We start from the raw sequence: 22710 nt of genomic DNA, 5'->3' as shown, positions 1-22710 counted from the left end.
TACAGATCACTATGGAAACCTGCAGGACAGAGACGAGACTGAGGACTGGACCCATAAGATGCTCAGCTGGACGTAATGTACACTGAGGACTTGTGGGTAATCCAGACTCACGATGGTGACGTCTCTCTCGATCTTCCTCTGGCGGTCGGTCAGGTCGCCCTCTGCGGACATGGCGTTTCCTCGCTTCACCGTGTTGATGATGGACACGTAGCAGAAGAGCATGATGAGCACCGGGATGAAGAAGCAGAAGACAAAGATGGAGATAATGTACGACTTGTACACGCTCGAGTAGCTTGCTTTGGCCCAGTCGATCTCACACGTCCCGTACCCACGATCTGCAGAGAGGTCAGAGGTCAGGTGGTCAGAGGTCAGAGGTCAGAGGTCACGTCAAAAAGCTGCAGAGCTTCAAACAGAACAGTTGGTGTTGGTTCAACCTTTGTAGCTTCCCCAACCGAGCACTGGAGCTCCAGACCAGAATCCAGCTGTGATCCAGATGAGCAGGAGACTCGCAGAGACACTGGACACACTGATATGACGAGCTTACACACGCACACACACACACACACACACACACACACACAGGTTACACACAACTCCTGTCATGTTTACATCAACTTGAAACTGATGAAAAGTGTCACAATTTTTTAGGGCATAAAAACATTCACACCACAATTTACTGGATTTATTCCAAAGACATGTCCAACTTGTCCCCCAGACATTAGTTTGTATGTAAGTGGAGACAGCGCCCCCTGCTGGTTGGACAGTGATCATGGTTCAGACTCTGACCTCTGCTCGGGTGACATCCTTTAATGTAACGTGTGACGCTGATCACTGTCAGAGTGTTGATGCTGCTCAGACCGAACACCAGCGTGAAGAAGCCATCCACCTGAAGGAGACAGACGAGACAGATGAGACAGACGATGTGTCTCAGGTGGATTTCAGGTGGATTGCAGGTGTGACTCAGGTGTACCTGGCAGGTCCAGATGGAGGAGATAAGGTAGCCGCTGTCTTGGAACACGTTGAAGATCTCGATGATGCCTCTGGAGTATCCAAACACTGAGATGCTGGCGTCGGAGATGGCGAGGTTAAAGGTCAGGTAGTCTGTGGGCTGCAGCGTGTTTCTCTGTCTGTACAGGACGAAGAGGACGATGCTGTTTCCAAACCAGGACAACCAACCTAAAACCATCAGAGAGGACACGTCAGGACAGGTGGACATGGTCCTGATTGTAACTTCCTCGCCTGCTTCGTGTCACTGTCGCCTCCTGGAGGACAGGTGTGTCAGTGTGGACTCACCCAGCAGCAGCAGGTAGACTCCGATGATGGTCTCTCCCTGGTCGGACAGGGGAGGGTCTCTGCCACTCCCCAGGATGAAGCTGTTGTTCCTCCAGGGGGGGCTGGGGGCCGAGCTGCTGCTGAGCGACATGTCCGCAGGTGAGGAACGAGCGAATGGCGAGCGGCTGCTGCGACAGGACGTTAATCTGAGTTAAAGATAGAATCCTGATCCTGGATCACAAACCACCTTGGAGCTTCCTGTCAGTCGACCAATCAGCTCATCCTGTGATTCAGTGATTTACAAATCCTCTGACCTCTGACCTCCCAGACGTCTGAGCGCGACAGTTGACGTCCATGAAGGGATTGGGGGGGGGTTGTCTGGTTGTGGCCCAGCATGCACCTGGAGCGGATCTCTGAGGTCAAACATGGGAGTGAAATCTACAGGTGTGTAACCTGCTCACAGCTGCAGCTCTGTGTTCCTGATTGGTCAGAGGTTTGACATCAGCGTCTGTTACCATGGTGATGTGAACCAGCTGAGAACAACAACAACAACAACAACAACAACAACAACAAACTCCAAACGACACCTATTGTTATTGCCCCCCCCCCCCTCCACGTGTTCCCACTCTTCCCGGAAGTGCAGCTCTTTGACCATATAAGGAGAGCTGTTTCTTTATATGGAGGGAAGTAGTTCCGGTGCTTGTCTCCAGGAACACGTCAGCTGCTGATATCACTGCGCTCAGGATCTATCAAACCCGCGACTCGGTCGTTGTGAGCGGGTTCGAACGTGTAGATGACGTCACTGTAGCGTTTGCCACCGAGTTTGACGTCAGACACCGGCAGACTGACAACTGTGCGTGAAGTGCGGGGAGCTATATTCCACCGCGGACTGACACCCCCGGGCGCTGCTCGTCATTTCCTTATGTGGAGCGGAGTGATCTGGGGGCCGGGCCTCAGTGCACCGAACACAACTTTTAAACTTTATTTCGTTTCATGGACGAACGTTTCCCGCCGCTGGGTCCGGTGGCGTTCGGTCGTTCGGCCTGAACCGTCGATGATTCCCGGACTTTGCCGATGGACGCGGAGCTTGACTCGTTGCTGAAGTAACGGCTATCTGGTTAGCTGCTAGCCGGCAGCTAGCGGTGCTGTTAGCTGCCTCTGCCCGGGCTGCAGCTCCCAGACCCCGGCGGGACGGTTCGTGTTCACACCGAGAGGACGTGTCCGGGGGGGGGGGACATAAAGTGGACTGCTGGCGGGTAGCGGCGCAGGAATGGGCACCAGAACCGGACCCGGACTCGCGGGGAGCACGACTGGGACCAACTCAGCCTCTGACACCGGGGGGGGGCGGTTCGAGGAGAGAGAGATCAGCACCGAGGTGATTTACAGCGGCTCCGACCAGGACTCCGAGTCCGGGGACGAGGAGGACACACCGGGTTCAGGAGGGGACAGGAGAGGGGTGAAGAGGGAGAGGAGCGAGAGGGAGGTCGGCCGTCAGGCAGTGCCCACCTCCGGCGGACAGAGCGGGGGTTACGTCGGGGTCAGTCCCGGGGTGCCAGGGGCCAAACCCGGCAAGAAAACCAGAGGAAGAGTCAAGATCAAGATGGAGTTCATCGACAACAAACTGAGGAGGTACACGACCTTCAGCAAGAGGAAGACCGGCATCATGAAGAAGGTGAGTCAGCAGCTGGGGTCAAAGGTCACAGGGTCAGAAGTTCTCTCAGGTAGGTCCACTGTGGTCATGTGACCATGTGGCTCAGAGGTCACAGCACATATTTATACACACACACACATGTATGTGTATTACATAATATAATCCGTGCCCCCCCTCTCCCTCTGCAGGCGTACGAGTTGTCCACGTTAACCGGGACTCAGGTGTTGCTGCTGGTCGCCAGTGAGACAGGTCACGTGTACACGTTTGCCACCAGGAAGCTGCAGCCGATGATCACCTCGGAGACGGGCAAAGCTCTGATCCAGACCTGCCTCAACTCTCCGGACTCCCCCCCTCGCTCCGACCCCTCCTCTGACCAGAGGATGAGCGCCACAGGCTTCGAGGAGACCGACCTCACCTACCAGGTCCCTGAGGGGGAGGGGTGCACAGAGGTTGCCAAGGTCAGTTCACTGCTCATGAAGATGAAGATGTTTGGTCACCTGATCAGCTCTGAGGTTCTGATGGTGGTGACATGACGTGTCCGTGTTGAGAATGTGAAGCACGCAGAGTGACGTCATACTCAAATAATCTGAGCTGATGGTTATTCAGTTGCACAGGAACAATGTTTACATTAGCCAGCTAGCTATTGTTAGCATAACCAGTTCATTCTAATGCATTAAACGCACCATAGTCACATGTCTACAGACAGTAACTGGTCAGGACTGTGTGTATGACACTTAATGACAGTAGAGCTAAAAAACTACACCTGTCACGACTGTTGATACACAGTGCAGCCATCTTGGATTTCTAAGTCGGGGTGGTGGCGTTCCTACGACTTTCCGAGTCGCCCCCAAGGTTCACAGTCTCTCTCTCTCTCTCTCTCTCTCTCTCTCTCTCTCTCTCTCTCTCCAGGATCTGATCAAACCAGTGTTTACCTTGTCCAACCTGCCCGTCACCACACAGACCAGGCCCCCCTCCTCCTCTTCACCCTCCTCCTCTTCGTCTTCGTCCTCTGTGTCCATGCAGGTGCAAGCCAGTGCCCCCTCCTGGCAGCTACCCTCCTCCACCAATGGGACGGTGCTGAAGACATCGGCAGGTGTCATGTTTCCTGGAGGCTTCACCTTGATGCCAGGTAGGTGGGCGGGCTCTCCTCCCCCTGTCTGTCTGTGAGGGAGGGTCTCTTTTTAAACATCTGTATCCAGGCGTCCAAACACATTTGGCCTCGTAGCCTTTTCTTACTAACCCCGCCCCCCAGGTGGCTCGCTGCCCCCCGGCACACACACCATCCCCCTCACTCAGCTGCAGGGCCAGTCTTTGGCCATCCAGGGCCCCGTGGCCCCAGGCCACACCGCCACGCTGCACGCTCCATCCACACAGGCGACCACGCTGCTCCACCTCCCCGCCAAAGTGTCACTCGCAAGCACAGGTCAGCACGCTGCCACGCCCACCGCACATCTGTGTGAATGAGTGTTCCTGTACTTATACCTTTGACCAGTAAGAGAGAGAGAGTAAGAGAGAGTGAGAGAGAGTGAGTGAGAGTGAGTGAGAGTGAGTGAGAGTGAGTGAGAGAGAGTGAGAGAGAGTGAGAGAGAGTGAGAGAGAGTGAGTGAGAGAGAGTGAGTGAGTGAGAGAGAGTGAGAGAGCGAGAGAGTGAGAGAGAGTGAGAGAGAGAGAGAGAGAGTCAGAGAGAGTCAGAGAGAGAGTCAGAGAGAGTCAGAGAGAGAGAGAGAGAGAGTCAGAGAGAGAGTCAGAGAGAGTGAGAGAGAGTGAGTGAGAGAGAGTGAGAGAGAGTGAGAGAGAGTGAGAGAGAGAGTGAGAGTGAGAGTGAGAGTGAGAGTGAGAGAGAGAGAGAGTGTCACGCGTTGTTGTTTATCGTTAACATATGCGTCCACAAGGGGGTGGAGTCTCTCAGCAGCTGCAGACTGTCCAGGTTCAGCCCAGCATTCAGCAGATCTCCACCAATCAAAGCAGTTCGGACATCCACAACACTGCCTCCTCCACAGGTACAAACATAACTCCGCCCCCAGCACAGGAGAAAGAGTTCTGATTGGATAGATTGACCTAGTCTCTCTCTCTCTCTCTCTCTCTCTCTGTGTGTGTAGTCAGTCTTCCTGTCTCCTCCTCCTCTTCCTCAGTAGCTGGTCACATGATGTACCCCGGTGGTCACACGGTGATGTACACTGCCCAGACGCCGTCTCTTAGTGATGGCAGCCTCACCGTCCTCAACACCTTCCCCCCCACAGGTCATGCCCAGTCACATGACCCGGGTAAGACCTTGAATATATAATTTATCCGAGTGTAAATATTACTGCAAGTTTCTGTGTCGGCCCTAAACCTCAGTGGAATTTTTTTTTTCTTTGTTGTAATAAAGTTCTGTGATTTTGGTCTTACAAAGTTTTTCTGGTGGCGTCGGTCAGGCTCTGTCCCGCAGGTCTTCCTCGCCTCCCTCCCTCCGGTCGCTGCTCAGATCCCGGTGTCGGCAGTTCAGCTCCATCAGGTACGACCTCAGTTTTGACAGTAGTGACACGAGACCTGGTCCTGAACTATGAAGCTGTTTAACATTCTGATTCAACTCGGATTAACAAACCCTGGTTCAAGATGGTTAAGATCTTGTTCTATTGAGTCCATGTTACCTGAATCCAAGTATTGAGCATGCATGTGCATGAGGAAGAGTGCACGTTGATTCTGAGCTGATACCAAGAGAACAGCCGTTACTGACAGACGTGTTTTTACTATAGCATGTTCTCCAGAATCTTAATAAATCATATGATTGACATGTAAACTTGAAATTTAGTCAACACGTGAACTTGATGCCTGAAAGTGTCTTGTTACTGTTCGAGACCTATAAAGCGTCCAGCACAACGACACCAGCGTCGGCTCTCATCACCGAAATCTCTCGTGTCATCTTCTATCATGAATCAATCACATTTATTAGTATAGCACCTTATTCACGAATCACAATCCGTCTCATGGTACTTCACAGGGTGCAACATCCTCTGCACTTCAGTGCATGTCTGAAAGTGTGTTTACACAGGTACATGAAGACACCAAGACCGGTCTGTGTGCGACACTGATGTGGTTTCAGACATGAACCAGGACAAGAGGAGTCACTACATCAACTTGTGTATTTACTTGTTTGTGTTTCAGATGGTGATCAGTCAGCAGAGCAGCAGCAGTAACCTGACGGAGCTGCAGGTCGTCAGTCTGGACGTCCATCAATCAAAAGACGACTGATGGACTGCAGACTTCCTGTTTACTTCTCTGTGTCATCATGTAAACAACAGCGGATGGTGTGTGTGTGTATAACAGTATTATGAATGTATGTTTTTATCTTCAGTATCTTTTGTTCACATTTTAATTTGAGAAAAAAAAACAAAGTGCCAAAAACGCTGAGATGTTTGCTCGAAACTTTTTAATTAAAATCTCTGAATCATGTTTTTGTGTCAGGACGTTGATCAGCTGACCTGTGGCGTCTCTGACGCAGCAACATGTCAGCATGTTGTTTTCTCTGATCCTCGTGTGGACCAATCACAGACGACTGTTTGTCTGATATTGATTCAGTTATAAATAACAATGACACTGAAATTGAAAAAGAACAATAAATGTTTATATTGAACAATATTCAGATATGTGTTGATCAGTTTTATTATGTGATCAGTTGGGTTGTTAATGTTGATCATGAGTTCACATGTTTGACCTTCGTCTCATTCGTTTGACGAGCTGCAGGTTCATTCCTCTTTATATACAGTCTATGGTTCAATCACTAAAAACAAAGAGAAGAGAAACATGAAACATCAACTGGCCTCAAAGGTTTGATGAATCACTGGATGTGAAGTAAGACATGTGTATATATATATATAAATATGTGTATATATATATACAATATATAAATATGTGTATATATATATATATATATATATATATAAATATGTGTATATATACAGGAACTACAATGAGACTACATAAATATAAAACACCATATAAATAGGTGTGTGTGTTATAGCGCCGCCCGGTGGAATGAAATATACGTTGATGTGGAACAAACAGTGTGACGTCACGCACTGCGTCGCTGACTGTAGACGTCACTCGTGCGACACGCGAGGCGGTCTTTCTCTTAGCGTGTTAGCTGTTAGCCGTTACCAGCGCGGACGTCTCGAGTGTTTTTCCGGATTCTCGGTGAGTTCCAGTCGAATTAAAGAATCGGGAGACGATGGCTGCCGCCGGGGCTCAGGGTCGGAAGAGGATCCTGAAGGACGAGGACATGACCAAGGTGGAGTTTGAGACCAGCGAGGAGGTGGACGTCACCCCCACCTTCGACACCATGGGGCTGCGGGAGGACCTTCTCCGCGGCATCTACGCCTACGGTAGGCCGAGGTTCCTCGCGGCCTCCTGAGTTAGCTTAGGGTGCTAAAGCTAACTGTTCATGAGTGCGACGAGTTTAAAGATGTTGAGTTGATGTGATTCAGGTTTGTTGTTGATCAGGTGGATTATTTATTTATCAGGTTGATTCAGTTTCACACCTGGAAACGTTCACATTGCGAAACATGTTCTCGCGTTAGCACATTAGCATTAGCATTAGCCGTCGTATGTAAACCCTCGGTTAGAAAATCAGCTCAGAGTTTTTCTGTTCGCATCAATCATCTGGTCAAACTTTGAACAAACTTCACAAATCTGAACCAGAGTCAGTTTTTAAACTGACGGAGACTTGGGCACAGTTCACACCGAGCTGAGGGGGAGACACTGAAGACACCCTGTCTGTCCCTCTACCTCTCTTTGTCTTTCCTTCTGTCTCGTTCTGTCTTGAAGATTTAGTTGATGGTGATTTACAACCAGTGGAAACAGAAACAGCTCATCCTGTATTTCTTTGTTCGTTAATCACCTGATGACTGATTTCACTTTGTGTGTGTTTGTGTGAGTGAACATCAGCCCAGCTTTGCTCTGTTAGAACCAGAAGTGTGTTTGTGTTTCAGGGTTTGAGAAACCATCTGCGATCCAGCAGCGAGCCATCAAACAGATCATTAAAGGCCGAGACGTCATCGCTCAGTAAGAACTCAGACTGCTGAACTTTCATCTGCTCTCATCCACGACGTTGTCTAACTCCTGCTCTCTGATCTGCTCAGGTCTCAGTCTGGAACCGGAAAGACAGCGACGTTCTGTGTGTCTGTGCTGCAGTGTCTGGACATCCAGGTCAGTGTTCTGTGTCAGAGCGTTTGTGCTCTCCATCATTTCAGCTGGTTGTGAACGCCCCGATGGTTTTAACTTGGAGCGTAAGACGTCTCCATTCTCAAACATAGCTGAGCCTGAGTCAGGAGACTGAACAGGTCCGTCTGTATGAGCTGTGGTTAGTGATGACGTTGAAGAAGACGTCTGAAGTGAAGCGACCTTTTTTACCGCGCCACAAGTGTGCGTCTGTGTTTAGTGTTTCAAAGAGCCAGGGTGACCTTTGACCCTTGGCGTAGTTGCTGTGTCTCAACTGGATTGGTGAAGGTGTCGAGCTGATGACGTGTGTTGATGCGTTTCCTGTGTTCAGGTGAGGGAGACCCAGGCGCTGATCCTCGCTCCAACCAGAGAGCTGGCTGGACAGATTCAGAAGGTAGCCCCGCCCACACAACACACTCAGCCAATAGCAGTTGTGGTGCTGACGTGTCCTTGTCTCTGATTGACTCTCTCTCTCCTGTGTCAAGGTGCTTCTGGCTCTGGGAGACTACATGAACGTCCAGTGTCACGCCTGCATCGGAGGAACTAACGTGGGGGAGGACATCAGGAAACTGGACTACGGTCAACACGTGGTGGCTGGGACACCTGGACGGGTGTTTGGTGAGTCAGAACATCGGTCTCTGTTCTCAATGCCGGTTGGTCTGACTCGAGTCACTAGTAGGTCATCAATGTTTGTTTTCCTTCAGATATGATTCGTCGCAGGAGTTTGAGGACGAGAGCCATCAAGATGCTGGTGCTGGACGAAGCTGACGAGATGCTCAACAAAGGTGAGGCTGTTGAGGTGAACTGAACTCTGGGAAATTTTTTGTTCATGTGTGTTAATCTGCTGTTTTCTAAACGCATCAAAAAGTGAATGAAGTTTGGTGCAGAGTGACTTTGTGAAGCAAGTGGTTGAACTCGTCTCTGTGATTAAAGAACTGAGAACCTGATGGAGGTGGAACCTTCTCTGTTCAGGTTTTAAGGAGCAGATCTACGACGTGTATCGTTACCTGCCCCCCGCCACACAGGTGGTTCTGATCAGTGCCACGCTGCCGCATGAGATCCTGGAGATGACCAACAAGTTCATGACAGACCCCATTCGCATCTTGGTCAAACGGTAAGAACAGAAACAGTCAAAGAGGAAAGGTCGAGCAGATGTTTCAGAAACACAACCGACAGCTGATCTCTCCCTCCCTCTCTCCCTCCCTCCCTCCCTCCCTGTGGTTTTGGTATCGCTCTGCCTCAGTGATGAGTTGACTCTCGAGGGGATTAAACAGTTCTTCGTTGCCGTGGAGAGGGAGGAGTGGAAGTTTGACACTTTGTGTGATCTGTACGACACGCTGACCATCACACAGGCCGTCATCTTCTGTAACACCAAGAGAAAGGTTTGTATTTTCACGTTTTATAAACTTGCATTAATATAAACGCATCTTGTCGGTCCAGCCTGCAGCAGCAAAGCCTTGTGGGAGTTTGAGACTGTCTGTGTGTTTCAGGTGGACTGGCTGACGGAGAAGATGAGAGAGGCAAACTTCACAGTGTCCTCGATGCACGGAGACATGCCTCAGAAAGAGAGAGAGTCCATCATGAAGGAGTTCAGATCAGGAGCCAGGTAACATGCACCAGGACCTGGGTCTCAGTGGGTCCACGGCCCCGAGCGGAGTTTAACTGTGTTTTCTTGTTTTTCAGTCGCGTGTTGATCTCCACAGATGTCTGGGCTCGGGGTTTAGACGTTCCTCAGGTTTCTCTGATCATCAACTACGACCTGCCCAACAACAGAGAGCTCTACATCCACAGGTACGTCGCTCGTCAGCGACGGTGACGTTTGTAATCAGATGCAGTGTCTTATGTTGGCCCGCAGGGGGCACTCTCTGTTTCTGTTAATGAGCTGAGTTGACCTCTGACCTTCAGGATTGGTCGATCCGGTCGTTATGGTCGTAAAGGTGTGGCCATTAACTTCGTGAAGAACGACGACATCAGGATCCTGAGAGACATCGAGCAGTACTACTCCACCCAGATCGACGAGATGCCCATGAACGGTACGATCGGCCAATCAGAGCCTTCATCTCCTGCAGTGCATGTTGGAACCTGTAGAATCCTCTGTTTCCACACTGATGTGTTTCCGTCTGTTTTCCCTCCAGTGGCCGACCTGATCTGATGACGTCATACTAGAGCCCTGCCCCCCCCCCCTCCCTTTTTTTTGGGTATTTTTAATTTTTTTTTTTTTTTAACTGCTTGTGAGGAGTGAACAACTGTGGGACTCCAGATTTGTTTTTGTAAATAAAGTTTTGGTTCAGTGTTTAAAGGTGAAAGAATCTTTTATTCATTTAAAAAAAACTTAATAAAACGTTTCAATATCAATGTGAAAGTTTTCTCTCAAACACGACAGAATTTAAACATTTGGATCTGAACAAACGGACGAAGTCGACTCGTTTAAATCTGATTTTATGTTTGATTTTTTTTTTTTTTACAGTGAAGGAAAAAAACAGTTTTACAACAAAAATGAACTAGAATCAGATGAAGTGATAAAAATCAGACGTGATTTCACATCAGATATTTAAACTGTAGAATCCGTCACGTGTGTCGGGCGTCACAATAATAACAATAAACAACCGTTAAAACCTTCTGTCACAAAACCTGCAGCTTCATTATAAAAATATTTCTTCTTCATGATTCTCACCTGAATCAGGACTAGTCACATGTCCCCTCAGAACGAAGTCACATGTCTCCTAGTAACATGTCAATACGCTCATGTATGTAAATATGGTTACATGTTTGTGTGTTTACATGTTCAGGTGACTGGCTGTTTCCACTCAACACTTCAACGATGATGTCATACTAAGCTTTGGACGACTTGATAAAAATTCTTCGGGGGGGTGTGGGGGCGGGGTTTAGTGTCAGGACCTGCTTCTAAACATAAACATGCGGTTGGTCCATTTGACCTGGAAAAAAAAACAAATGTTCACAACAAACCAGCCAATCAGAGGAGATGAGAGCAGAGGCTGATGGGAAGACGTCTACAGATGGCGTCTGATGAACCAGATCTCGTTCCTGCGGTGGGGTACACCCGGGTTGTTGTATGCAGCGACCATGTAGTTGTTTCTGTAAACGTCGTCGGTAACACCGAGGATCTCCCAAAACAGACTGATCTGACGTGTCACTGTTTCCTCCGTGGTCGTCCCCAAGAACGTCCTATCAGCCAATCAGAGAGCAGACAACTGGTAAATTTATGCAGAACATTCCTCCAATCAGACAGCAGCTCACTACTGACGGTGCTGTCGCTGTGTTTCATCACGTGATGATGTAATTACAGTAATAAACGCTGCTCAGAAACAGTGATGAGGTCGTCTGACGACTCCAAATACTGTGGCAATTACAGAATATCAAAAATCAAGAAACATAACAATATATATTATATAAATATAATTATATTAATATAATTATATTTATATAATGTATGTATCATCTCTGACCTGGCGATGACTCTCATTGGCTCTCTGTGGACGATGGTAATGTCGGGGTCGCAGGGTTGGGGGGGGGTGTTGGTCTGAAACTCAGCAGGCAGGAAGAAGGAAGTCTGGACGTCTTTGTTGAGCGTGGTTCCATCCTCCTTCAGGTGGATGTTACTGATGACCGGCACCGTCATGCCCAGGTATCGACCTGAACACGATCAATACGTGATCAGTGAAAAGTTTACACCATGAACGTTCACCATGTGTGACCTTGAAAACCAGTTCCTGTGGGAGGGGCTATGTAGATCGTTCCAGAATGATCAGTGATCAGTGGGTGGGGATAACAGGAGCGTGTGGTGGGCGGAGTCTGACCTGCAGAGTTCTCTTTACAGATGAAGCGCATCAGTTTCATGAAGGCGTTGGCGATGCTCTGTTCGTACAGATCCTCTCCTCTGGTCACACACGCCCAGTGTCCGGCAGGATACACCCGCTCCTCCCACAGCACCTCCCCCATCTGCAGAGGACACGCCTCATCCATCAATACACACAAATATGTGTACACAGACATACACACACACATATAAACACACCTGGCCAGTCGGTACACGTTACCTTTTCATGGCAGGATATTGTAGTAAAGGGGAGGGGCTCCCTCTGCTGACTGTTGCGGGTCATCTCCTGTATGGGTTCGGTCATTTCTGAAACACGAGGACAATCACCTTTAGTCATTTTCAAATAAAGTTCTTTCTCACTGATGTGCTTTTATTCTGAAGGTGGTTATGACCCCGCCCCCTCACCTGCAGGTACAGACACCTGGTGGGTACTGGCGACCGCCTGCCAATGGGCCAGCAGCCTGTCTCGATCCTCTTCATCCATTGGCTCAGGGTTGTCAGTGATGTCATCATCCAACTGCTCGTCGTCCAATCCATCAAGGTCTTCCAGAGAGATCAGAGCCATGACCACCAGGGGGAGAGAATCTTTGACCTGCAGAGACTGTCAACAGACACACGTTGCTGCTGACGCACAGGTTCGTTCACTCAGCTGATCGACTGTCAATCACAACGAGGGGAATATCGACTGATGACGGGGAACGACAAATCGTTTGAACCATAAATAACCAGCAGGTTGATTAATAATGACCCAGTTGTGTTTGGATGATTTATACTTCCTGGAATCATCGCTGGACGTTACTGAGGGGACGAGGTCTCACCTCCTGTTCTTCATGAACCGGTTTTTATTCTGATAAAATAGGATTCACGACTGGTTTATTTTAATTTGAAATTTCCTCCCACTTCCTGACAGCACACTCTTATTTTATAAACCGGATGTATCCGACCTGATCCTGGATCGATGAAGATACTTTATGGTTCAAATTCTCGACGGTTCGGTTTTTTTTAACTTCGATCCGGATCCGAGATCATTCAAAGACCCGTTTCCGGTCTGTGGAGCGGATCAGGGCCTGTGTGGCCCGGGAGCAAGTTACCGCAGGACCGGGTCCAGATACCCCGCTGGTCCGCTTCAGTCCGGCTCGGTTCGGACCGGACGGTTTGCAGGACGTCACCTGCAGCGACGGGAGGACCTGGTCCGGAACCGGGTTCAGTTAGCACGGTGGAATTAGCACAGTTAGCACGATTATCCTCTAAAGCGCGACCACGGATCGCGCGGGTTTATGACCCAGGTTCGGTTAACGCGCATCGACCCGGTTCACCGCGGAGCTGCGTGTGACCGCGATGACTCTGCACCTTCACACCTGTTCTCCAGGTGAGTCCGCTGCTGTTCACACCGTCAACACAACAACAACACTTCCGCTACAGATCGACTTCCGCTGGACCGCGCGCTGAGGACTCTTCAAAATAAGAGTTTTGCCTCTTCAAAGTAAGAGTCCTCAGCTCATACTGTAAACAGACTGAATTTGCAAGTGAGAGAGAGAGAGAGAGACAGAGAGAGAGAGAGACAGGTAGAGAGAGAGAGAGACAGAGAGAGAGAGAGACAGACAGGTAGAGAGAGAGAGACAGAGAGACAGACAGGTAGAGAGAGAGAGAGAGACAGACAGGTAGAGAGAGAGAGAGAGAGACAGGTAGAGAGAGAGAGAGAGAGAGACAGACAGGTAGAGACAGAGAGAGAGAGAGAGACAGGTAGAGAGAGAGAGAGAGAGACAGACAGGTAGATAGAGAGCGAGAGAGAGAGAGAGACAGACAGGTAGAGAGAGAGAGAGAGAGACAGACAGGTAGAGAGAGAGAGAGAGAGACAGAGAGACAGACAGGTAGAGAGAGAGAGAGAGAGAGACAGAGAGAGAGAGAGACAGACAGGTAGAGAGAGAGAGAGACAGTAGGTAGATGATATAATATTGATATTGATAATAATAATAATGATGATGATGATGATGATGATGATGATCACCATCATCATCATCATCATCATCACAAACTGTGTTTATTATCATCGGTGAAAAGTCGAAGTTTCCCGACAGGAGCCGAGTGTCTCCGATGATTCGACAGATCTCCGTGTGACCGCATCGTTCCCGGTGTGCGTGTGAGGATGAGCCGGTTTCCCGCCTCTGACTGACGGACCGATCACCGGAGCTTCCTGTGGTGAGTCTCACCGGGTTTATTATCATTCACTCACTGATCGATCACCTGTCATCCGCTCCCGGTGATGACGTCATTTGCGGTCAAACGGTACTGACCCTGATGAGACGGATCAGCTGATCGATCCAGAATCAGAAGAGGGGTTAACGGGCCGTGACGTGCACACACACACACACACACGCACACGCACACGCACACGCATCATCACATGTGGAGACCCGTGTGTGTGTCTGTCATAGGCTACATGTGGGGACAACTGGGCAAAGGCTATTTGTATCAGCTTGTGTATTTTGTCTGTGTGTGTGTGTGTGTGTGTCTGTCTGTGTGTGTCTGTGTGTGTGTGTGTGTGTCCGTCCGTCCGTCTGTGTGTGTGTGTGTGTGTGTGTGTGTGTGTGTGTGTGTGTGTCTGTCTGTGTGTGTGTGTGTGTGTGTCCGTCCGTCCGTCTGTCTGTGTGTGTGTGTGTGTGTGTGTGTGTGTGCGTGTCCGTCCGTCTGTCTGTGTGTGTGTGTGTGCCCGTCTGCCTGTCTGTGTGTGTGTGTGTGTGTGTGTGTGTGTGTAGGCACTCTAAACCATTGACTGTATCTGGGGGAGGGGGGAGTGGACAGGTGAGGATCCTTCACATCATAAAGAGTTGAGGTGCTTCTCCTGAATCTGGATCAGATCTGGATCAGATCTGGACACATCAGATATCCCATCATGCCTGAGGATCCTCCAGGAGGAGCTGGACCAATGATGAGGCGTTTGGATCGTTACATGATTCATCTTGTCTTAATGGTACAACAGATTCTATGGTTAAAAGGCTGCGTGACGTGATGATAGATTACCTTATTCATCCCCAAAGGGAAATTAGGTCATGACCGGGACACGTCAACATGACCGGGACACGTCAACATGAATGGGACACGTCAACATGAACGGGACACGTCAACATGAACGGGACACGTCAACATGACCGGGACACGTCAACATGAACGGGACACGTCAACAAGTCCTTCACAGGACTGAGTTCCAAACCCTGAGCTGAGAAACTGGCCCCTTCAAAGTGACTTCAGGATCATTTTGAGTGTGGGCACGCTCAGAGCACGAGGACTGGTTTCCATGGTTACTGTTCGTTAGGCAGCTGAGCTGTGAGACAAGAAAAGGGTTCATCCCATAAAAACATTTAATAAACATGTGATGAACATGTGATTAACATGTTTTCATTCTTCAACACAATAAAAAAAAAAAAAAATACTGATTAATGGCGTCACAGTAATCTGATTACACTGTTCAATCCAGTGTAACTCAACATGAGGTCACAGTAATCTGATTACAGTGTCAGGTACCTTATGTTTGCAGTAATGTTAAATATTGTGATGTTGGACATTCCACTCCGTCTCCTAGCAACAGTACCCACAGTCTTTTCTGTGGGCAGCAGAGTGTGATGTGTTACCATGGCAATGCCCTCTGAGACTGCAGCGCACACACACACACACACACACACACACACACACTATATGTATGATTGTGTGTGTGTTTATTCATTCACTACTTCTGAGGACATCTCAGTACTGAAGAGCACCTGTCAATCAAAGTCCAGCCACTTGTGTCCATCAGTGTCTCACATCAGCACCTGGTGGACATTAGACAAATTGCAGGACTGTCAGACCTGTTAAAGTGTCTCTGTCTCTCTGTCTCTGTCTCTCTGTCTCTGTCTCTCTGTCTCTCTGTCTCTGTCTCTCTGTCTCTGTCTCCAGGTGGACGATGCCGCTGGTCAAACGTATTATTGAGCCCAGGTATCTGTGTCGCGGGACGCTGCCTGATGGGGTCGCCAGTGAGCTGGAGTGTGTCACCAACAGCACCCTGGCTGCTGTGATCAAACAGCTGGGAGGACTCAGTGAGTGATGATGTCATTACTGCAGCATCAAGTCTTACAGCAACACTGTGTAACAGTTACTGAGCAACAGCGCCCCCTGCAGCCACATGTGATTAACCCTGTCTGTCTCTGTGTGTCTGATGTGTTGAGCTCTGACCGTGTCATCCCACTGGATATTACCCATGATCCTCTACTTCCTCACCCAGAAGAGCTGCTGCTGTAACCAACTGTTCCGAGTTCTTCATGTTTTAAAGTTTCTGCTGAACACTGGAGATAAACTCTGGTTGTTAAGAACTGATCTCAGTTCAGCTTCACTCTTCCACTGGAGCTGATGGAGACTCTCAGTCACTTGTTCTCTCAGGAGATGAACCCACTCAGCAGAGTGAGAGAACAGACGCTCAGGGAGCGAAGGAGGAAACGTTCTCCACCTTCACACATCAGACTCACTTTGATCAGCTGCTGGTTTAAGGTGAAACATGTCACTGGGTTGTTGACAACATGAGGTTGTGTGTTGCTGCAGGTCGTCATGCGGAGGACATCTTCAGCGAGCTGTTCACGGAGGCCAACAGTTTCTACCTGAGGATGAACAGTCTGCAGGAGAGAGTGGACCTGCTGGCAGTGAGGGTCACTCAGCTGGACTCCACGGTGGAGGAGGGTGAGAACTGCTGCTGTTATCAGATCATCGCTCACGTAACTGAACTGAATGTTCCTCTGTGTGTGTGGAGATTCTCAGGGTATCAGACCTGTGGGTATCAGCTGTTGTCCAAACAATCAAAACACACGTAGGCTGGATGAGTAAAGTCCCTGTGAGAGTAAACATCTGTCTCATTTACCCTCTTAGCTGTCTGCCCTCCGTCCGTCACTGCTGTAACTGTCTGTGTTCAGTATCTCTGCAGGATATCAACATGAGGAAAGCCTTCAGGAGCAGTACCATCCAGGACCAGCAGGTGGTGTCACGGAGCTCCATCCTCAACCCGGTGCTGGAGATGTACCACCGCTGCGACAAACCCCCCCCCCTCAACATCCTCACACCCTACAGGTCAGATTAACCCCCCCACCCCCCTCCCCCCTCAACACAGCGCACAGGTCAGGCTACATCCACACAGCTGCGTTTTTATTGATTGTGTGTGTGTGTGTGTGTGTGTGTGTGTGTGTGTGTGTGTGTGTGTGTGTGTGTAGGGATGATAAGAAAGATGGTCTGAAGTTCTACACTGATTCGTCTTATTTCTTCAACCTGTGGAAAGAAAAGATGCTTCAGGCGACAGAAAACAAACGAAAAGAGAAGAGACGTCAGAAGGTTTGTCTGTCTCTCTCTCTCTCTGTCTGTCTCTCTGTCTGACCGCTTGTCTCTGTCTCTCTCTCTCTCTCTGTCTCTCTCTCTGTCTGACCGCTTGTCTCTGTCTCTCTCTCTCCCTGTCTCTCTGTCTGTCTCTCTCTCTCTGTCTCTCTCTCTGTCTGACCACTTGTCTCTCTCTCTGTAGGAACAGAAACATGTTGAAGAATCTTCAGGACGTGAAGTGAAAAAGGTCCAATTATTTGTTTAATTATATACACATATATATGTATTATGTATATATATATATATATATATACATATACATAATACATATATAAATCAGCTCCTGTTGTAAGTGTGTGTGTCTGTAATGTTGTGTTGTTCTGCGTTGATGCTCTGGAGCTACTTCAATATACTGTCACTTGTTCCAGGTCATAAAATTATTGTTCTTGATTTTGACGCAGTTACCAACCACAGATGTAATTTATCTGAGGACCTAGAAGAAGACATGCTCAACTCTGTCCACAGATTGAAGACACACAGCCCCGCCCCCACTGACAGACTTATTGTTATTGAACGAATCACATGTCGATATCAAACTGAACTCCGATGAACATCAACTCTGATGACCGGTTGAGAGACACAGATGTTTGTGGACTAAGTCTGAAGACGATTTAAGCTTCACTCACTTCTTCTTCTTCTTCTTCTTCTTCTTCTTCTTCCTGTGAAGGTTCGTAAAGCTCGTAACAGACGGCAGGAGTGGAACCTGATGGCGTACGACAAGGAGCTTCGCCCAGACGCTCGAGTGACGCCATCACCGTACCACACCTCTGATGGCTCGGTGTCACCTGACGGGTAAACAGCTACGTTTATGTCAAAGGACCACTTCCTGTTCTAGCATGTATGTTCCCATCCATCTCCAGAGGGTGGAGCTGCTGCTGCAGTTGCTGCTGATAAACCAATGATGAAGTCATTGATGCACATGAACCACCTTTCAATCACCTCATGTCTCCACCCCCCAGGTCAGGGATGTCAGACGACCCCTCCTTCCCTGCCAGCCCCAACCTACATGACACCCAGCGGCATGATGGGAAGGATCATGTTGTGACTGGTGGAAGCGGTCAGACTCAGTCACTGGACCGCGCCCTCCGACCCACCACTGTGTCCACTGCCATTACTGCAGCGACTGCCCGCCAGCACTCGCTTGGCCGCAACCAGCAACATCACCAGCTGCCACATGCTGGCTCGGCCAATCAGAACAGAGCACGGACCAACACCGCCAAGTACACACACACTCACACACACAGAAACGTGCCCTGTCATCATTTCCACAGTGACAGTTTGATACTTGACCTTTGACCTCCATCTCTTCTCAGCCACCATCAGATCCCTCCAGCTCCTCCTCCGCCCCCGCCTCCTCTCATGCCGTCAGCGGGACAGATCAGCTCCACCCACACTGCTGCCATGGCAACACCACTGCATCCTGCAGTTGCTCTTGGTAACCAAGGTAACAGATAAAACATTTTTTTGATCCAGATTAAAAGGTGAAATCATCCAACACATGTTTTTGTGTCTCCAGGTGTCGCTGCTGCACTCTCTCGCCCCTACAGTCCCTCCCCTCCCCCACCTCCTCCAGCTAACTATGTCCCCTCCCCCTCCCGGCCTGGAGGTCAGGCCCCGCCCTCGTCTGCTACCATGCCCCTGTTGCCCCCGGTAACTGATGCCAGGAAGCCTCCGGGTGGAGTGAACGTGCCAGTGAACGATGCTCGCAGCGACCTGCTGGCCGCTATACGCAGAGGTCAGCTAGCTAGCTAACACTGTTAGTGTTTAGAGTTAGCTGCTAATGGCTAGCTGCTAACTGGTAATGACAGCATTCTGCCTGAAGAGGGCACAATACTGATTTCTGATCATTGCTGTGAATATAAACCGTAAATAATAATAATAAATAACTTCTCACTCGTAGAATCAGAGTTACGCACTGTCTGTGACATCATCAGAACTTGTGGCGTCCTGTGATTTGATTGGCTGTTGAGGTTCTGGTTTCTGTCACTCGCAGGGATTCAGCTGAGGAAGGTTCAGGAGCAGCGTGAGCAGGAAGAGGCCAAGAAACGAGAGCCGACAGGAAATGATGTCGCCACCATCCTGTCACGACGCATTGCTGTAGAGTACAGCGAATCAGAGGAGGAGTCCGAACCCGAGGACCAGGATTGGTCCGACTGAGGAGGAGCTGCTTCATCACATGATGATGATCGATTATTATAATTAATGATTGTTCAAAATGATCAGTTATTTATTCTTTATGTTCAAATCTCATCTCCACGAGTCGAACCCTGCAGGTTTTAATGAGCCCTGACGTGTCCTGTAGCGCCCCCCTCAGGTCAAACATGTTCAGACTCTGAGGACTGGTTCATGATCGTCCATAGCAATATTTACACTAAGGTGTTAATGTTGTAAAAATATTAATGAGAGAAAACATTGTTTTGTTTTTTTATCTTAACATGAAGAATATGATCAGTTCTTTGAGTTGCAGGATGTCCAGCAGGTGGCGCTCACTGTGGTGAAAAGACATGAAACTTCCTGTTGATTCTTCTCCTTCATGACGTTTTACTGTGACTGTAAAAAACTCCTTCATTGTTTTTTCATTTTTTGCTTTTTAACATACAAATATTTCAGCTGATTTTTAAAATGTATTTAAATCTTAAAAGTTTTAGTTTCTGCTCGTTTATGTGTTTTTAAAGTTATTTTCTATTATTTATTTTCTGGTCATCGTTGACGTGTTTCTTCACGTTCTGTCTGATTCAATGGTTACTATGGTAACAGAGAAGAAAAGTCACATGATGCATTTTGTTCTCATGTGATTCGTGCATCAGATTAAACAATATGATGTAATGGTGACATCATCAGCTGTAACTGTTTCACGTCAGTATTCTCTGTGCTTTGATGTCATCGCTGATGCTGATGATGTCATCAATGCCCTGTCATCAGAAATATATGTAATGAGGGGCGTGTACTTCCTGTTCTGTACCATCTGTGATTGGTAGAAGAGATTTATTGATTTGTGCTGTGATTTGCATGTTGATGGAAAAAAAACCAAATTGGTTAAACAATCGAAAACTGTAAAACAAGTTCTTCATGAAAAAGAAAACTTTACTGACAACGTTGCGTGTACGTTATGTTTATTAAGGATTCATTTTGTTATGATCTTTTATTTGTTTTTTATATCAATTTAATGAAACTTTAAATAGATTGAAAAAAAGATTTTGTTCATCAAGAGCCAGGTGTGTTTTATCTGAATTTTCTTCATTTTTTGTGTAACTTTATTTTTGCATCAGAGTGAAAATGAAAATACTCGAGTATCTTAACTGCTGCAGTAGTTTGGTTGATGTGTAGGGGGCAGTATAACCTCGAGCTGCTCATTATTTTATCCAGAAGAAAAAACGAGGCGGAAACGGATTCTCGGTGTTGTTCAAACTTCAAACTGAAAAACTAAATCAAAGGATTTCATCAAAGTCTGACCTGTCCGGAAACTGGTGAGAGAGAGAGAGTGTGTGTGTGAGAGAGAGAGAGAGGGAGAGAGAGTGTGTGAGAGAGAGAGAGAGAGTGTGTGTGTGAGAGAGAGAGGGAGAGAGAGTGTGTGTGTGTGAGAGAGAGAGGGAGAGAGAGTGTGTGTGAGAGGGAGAGAGAGTGTGTGTGAGAGAGAGAGAGGGAGAGGGAGAGAGTGTGTGTGAGACAGAGAGAGAGAGTGTGTGAGAGAGAGACAGTGTGAGAGAGAGAGAGAGAGTGTGTGTGTGTGAGAGAGAGAGTGTGTGTGTGTGAGACAGAGAGAGAGAGTGTGTGTGTGAGAGAGAGAGTGTGAGAGAGTGTGAGAGAGAGAGTGTGTGTGTCTGATAGAGTGTGAGAGAGAGAGAGTGTGTGTGTCTGATAGAGTGTGTGAGAGAGAGAGAGAGAGTGTGTGTGTGTGTGTGTGTGTGTGAGAGAGAGAGAGAGAGAGTGTGTGTCTGATAGAGTGTGAGAGAGAGAGAGTGTGTGTGTCTGATAGAGTGTGTGAGAGAGAGAGAGTGTGTGTCTGATAGAGTGTGAGAGAGAGAGAGTGTGTGTGTCTGATAGAGTGTGAGAGAGAGAGAGAGTGTGTGTCTGATAGAGTGTGTGTGCAGGGGGTGCGTTAGTTCTCACACATCAGAATTGGTGGGGTGCGTTTGTTTTGCAGACATGTCGGTGCAGGTGTGGTGTCTGTCGTTCCGGCAGCCATACGCCGGTCTGATTCTGGACGGGGTGAAGACGGTGGAGAGCCGCTGGAGGCCCCTGCTGGCCCCGCTGGAGAACCAGACTCTGGCGGTCCACATCGCTCGGCGGGACTGGGAGGGGGATGAGTGGCGGGCGGTGCTTAGCGGCCCACTGGGGATGAACGAGGCTCAGATCCACGGGCTCCTGGAGTCTGGGGAGAGGTTCGGCCGCGGCGTGGTGGCAGGTGGGAACTGACGTGTGTTTTTTCTGGTGTTCCTGAAGGCATCACCTGTGGAAATAAATCTCTTTCAGGATTGGTGGAGGTGGGCGGGACCTCAGTATGTCCCACCTCCATGCTGGAGGAGGAGCTTCAGCACCTGGAGAGGTCGGCCATTCTGATTGGTCTGCATGAGAAACACCTGACTCACCTGTCCAACCCCCGCTGGCTGAAGGAGCCGCTGAGCACCCGAGGAGGTCGCGACCTCTGGACTGTAGAGATCCCCACTGAGCTGTTACCATGACGACCAGTGACGCACACAGCTCCTGGCCCGTTCACACCTGGTGATTAACGTCTGTACTGAATGTGTCTCGTGATCAGAACTCACGTCTCAGCTCAACATACAAATGAACACCTGTCATTTGAGGACGTTAAGATCAGTCTGAGTATACAGGTGTGTGTGTGTGTGTCTGTGTGTGTGTCACGTCAGTGAAAGGTGGAAACGAGGAGCTGAGGACGTCCTTCATACGTGGACCAGGACGGTTTGAATTCACTGTTGGACACGTGGCTCAGACCACCTCCACATGTCTATACCTGATCTGAGTGTGTTCACACCTGAACATAAACTTTGCTCAGAGAAAGAATCCTGACTTTTCATGTTGCGCCACCAGCAGGTCACTCTTGTCACTTCAGGCTTCAGTCCCTCATCCTGTCATCCAGACTCAACGAAGTGATGTATGCTAATGATGCATATTCAACATCTTGTATTGTTCATGAGGAAAATCTTCGCTGAGCGAGAAAACAAAGTCACAAAATAATTTTATTCAAAAAGTAAAGCTTCAGTAAAATCTACATTGTGTGTTATGTGTCTGGGGGCGGTGCTTATACAGCAGCAGTTTCACAGGAATAGAAACAGCTCGGAGCACAGTTGCTGTGGTAACATAACTCGTTAAACGGTTAAACGTCTCGTGGAACTGGTTATTC

General features: G+C 48.7%; 6 protein-coding genes across 12 annotated transcripts in view; 4 read left to right on the top strand and 2 right to left on the bottom strand.

Annotated features, from left to right (window-relative positions):
• opn6a (opsin 6, group member a) overlaps positions 1-1802 on the bottom strand; it is a 2600-nt gene extending 798 nt beyond the window's left edge. The window contains exons 1-6 of the mRNA XM_069530451.1: positions 1294-1802; positions 971-1176; positions 787-886; positions 435-539; positions 112-335; positions 1-19 (exon numbers count right to left, since the gene is read on the bottom strand). The exon at positions 1-19 is cut by the window's left edge and continues 798 nt beyond it. Of these exons, the coding sequence (XP_069386552.1) occupies positions 1-19; positions 112-335; positions 435-539; positions 787-886; positions 971-1176; positions 1294-1423 (784 nt within the window). The 5' untranslated portion in view covers positions 1424-1802. The remainder of the gene's footprint in view (positions 20-111; positions 336-434; positions 540-786; positions 887-970; positions 1177-1293) is intronic.
• Positions 1803-1973: 171 nt separating this feature from the next.
• On the top strand, positions 1974-6541 carry LOC109623513 (serum response factor-like). Of its 3 annotated transcripts, none has more exons than XM_069530441.1 (8): positions 1974-2944; positions 3112-3381; positions 3833-4052; positions 4176-4346; positions 4816-4923; positions 5023-5187; positions 5338-5417; positions 6068-6541. In XM_069530441.1, exons 1-8 carry the CDS (start codon positions 2543-2545, stop codon positions 6152-6154), a joined length of 1503 nt encoding a protein of 500 aa, XP_069386542.1. In that variant the 5' UTR covers positions 1974-2542; the 3' UTR covers positions 6155-6541. The 3 variants fall into 3 exon arrangements, with proteins under 3 accessions (XP_069386542.1, XP_069386545.1, XP_069386544.1); XM_069530443.1 differs by having other exon boundaries at positions 2131-2944; positions 5316-5417; XM_069530444.1 differs by lacking the exon at positions 4176-4346 and having other exon boundaries at positions 1980-2944.
• Positions 6542-6949: 408 nt separating this feature from the next.
• eif4a3 (eukaryotic translation initiation factor 4A3) lies at positions 6950-10418 on the top strand. Its single transcript, XM_020112738.2, has 12 exons — positions 6950-7284; positions 7891-7963; positions 8041-8107; positions 8451-8513; positions 8605-8737; positions 8824-8904; positions 9092-9233; positions 9363-9501; positions 9610-9725; positions 9803-9910; positions 10025-10152; positions 10255-10418. Exons 1-12 carry the CDS (start codon positions 7131-7133, stop codon positions 10269-10271), a joined length of 1221 nt encoding a protein of 406 aa, XP_019968297.1. The 5' UTR covers positions 6950-7130; the 3' UTR covers positions 10272-10418.
• Positions 10419-10542: 124 nt separating this feature from the next.
• On the bottom strand, positions 10543-13454 carry soul4 (heme-binding protein soul4). Of its 3 annotated transcripts, none has more exons than XM_069530452.1 (6): positions 13316-13454; positions 12363-12558; positions 12178-12263; positions 11938-12079; positions 11587-11773; positions 10543-11305 (listed from the first exon to the last, which is right to left on the bottom strand). In XM_069530452.1, exons 2-6 carry the CDS (start codon positions 12520-12522, stop codon positions 11131-11133), a joined length of 750 nt encoding a protein of 249 aa, XP_069386553.1. In that variant the 5' UTR covers positions 12523-12558; positions 13316-13454; the 3' UTR covers positions 10543-11130. The 3 variants fall into 3 exon arrangements, with proteins under 3 accessions (XP_069386553.1, XP_069386555.1, XP_069386554.1); XM_069530454.1 differs by having other exon boundaries at positions 13308-13445; XM_069530453.1 differs by lacking the exon at positions 13316-13454 and adding an exon at positions 13049-13188.
• Positions 13314-20442, top strand: LOC109647597 (actin-binding protein WASF3-like). Of its 3 annotated transcripts, none has more exons than XM_069530446.1 (12): positions 13314-13440; positions 14036-14156; positions 15891-16030; positions 16530-16664; positions 16895-17048; positions 17189-17306; positions 17491-17535; positions 18016-18140; positions 18308-18568; positions 18662-18792; positions 18865-19083; positions 19342-20442. In XM_069530446.1, exons 3-12 carry the CDS (start codon positions 15898-15900, stop codon positions 19503-19505), a joined length of 1485 nt encoding a protein of 494 aa, XP_069386547.1. In that variant the 5' UTR covers positions 13314-13440; positions 14036-14156; positions 15891-15897; the 3' UTR covers positions 19506-20442. The 3 variants fall into 3 exon arrangements, with proteins under 3 accessions (XP_069386547.1, XP_069386548.1, XP_069386546.1); XM_069530445.1 differs by lacking the exon at positions 13314-13440 and adding an exon at positions 13883-13897 and having other exon boundaries at positions 14019-14156; XM_069530447.1 differs by lacking the exon at positions 13314-13440 and having other exon boundaries at positions 13839-14156; positions 18662-18783.
• Positions 20443-20638: 196 nt separating this feature from the next.
• On the top strand, positions 20639-22578 carry LOC138411187 (protein EOLA1). The gene is made up of 3 exons (XM_069530455.1): positions 20639-20815; positions 21493-21753; positions 21822-22578. The coding sequence occupies exons 2-3, from the start codon at positions 21495-21497 to the stop codon at positions 22028-22030; spliced, it is 468 nt and encodes a 155-aa protein (XP_069386556.1). The 5' UTR covers positions 20639-20815; positions 21493-21494; the 3' UTR covers positions 22031-22578.
• The last annotated feature ends 132 nt before the right edge of the window (positions 22579-22710 follow it).

The sequence above is a fragment of the Paralichthys olivaceus genome, chromosome 8 (genome assembly GCF_024713975.1).
Source record: "Paralichthys olivaceus isolate ysfri-2021 chromosome 8, ASM2471397v2, whole genome shotgun sequence".
Lineage (NCBI taxonomy): Eukaryota > Metazoa > Chordata > Actinopteri > Pleuronectiformes > Paralichthyidae > Paralichthys > Paralichthys olivaceus.
Note: the sequence above shows the minus strand (reverse complement) of the source record. Positions and strands in the feature narration are given on the sequence as shown.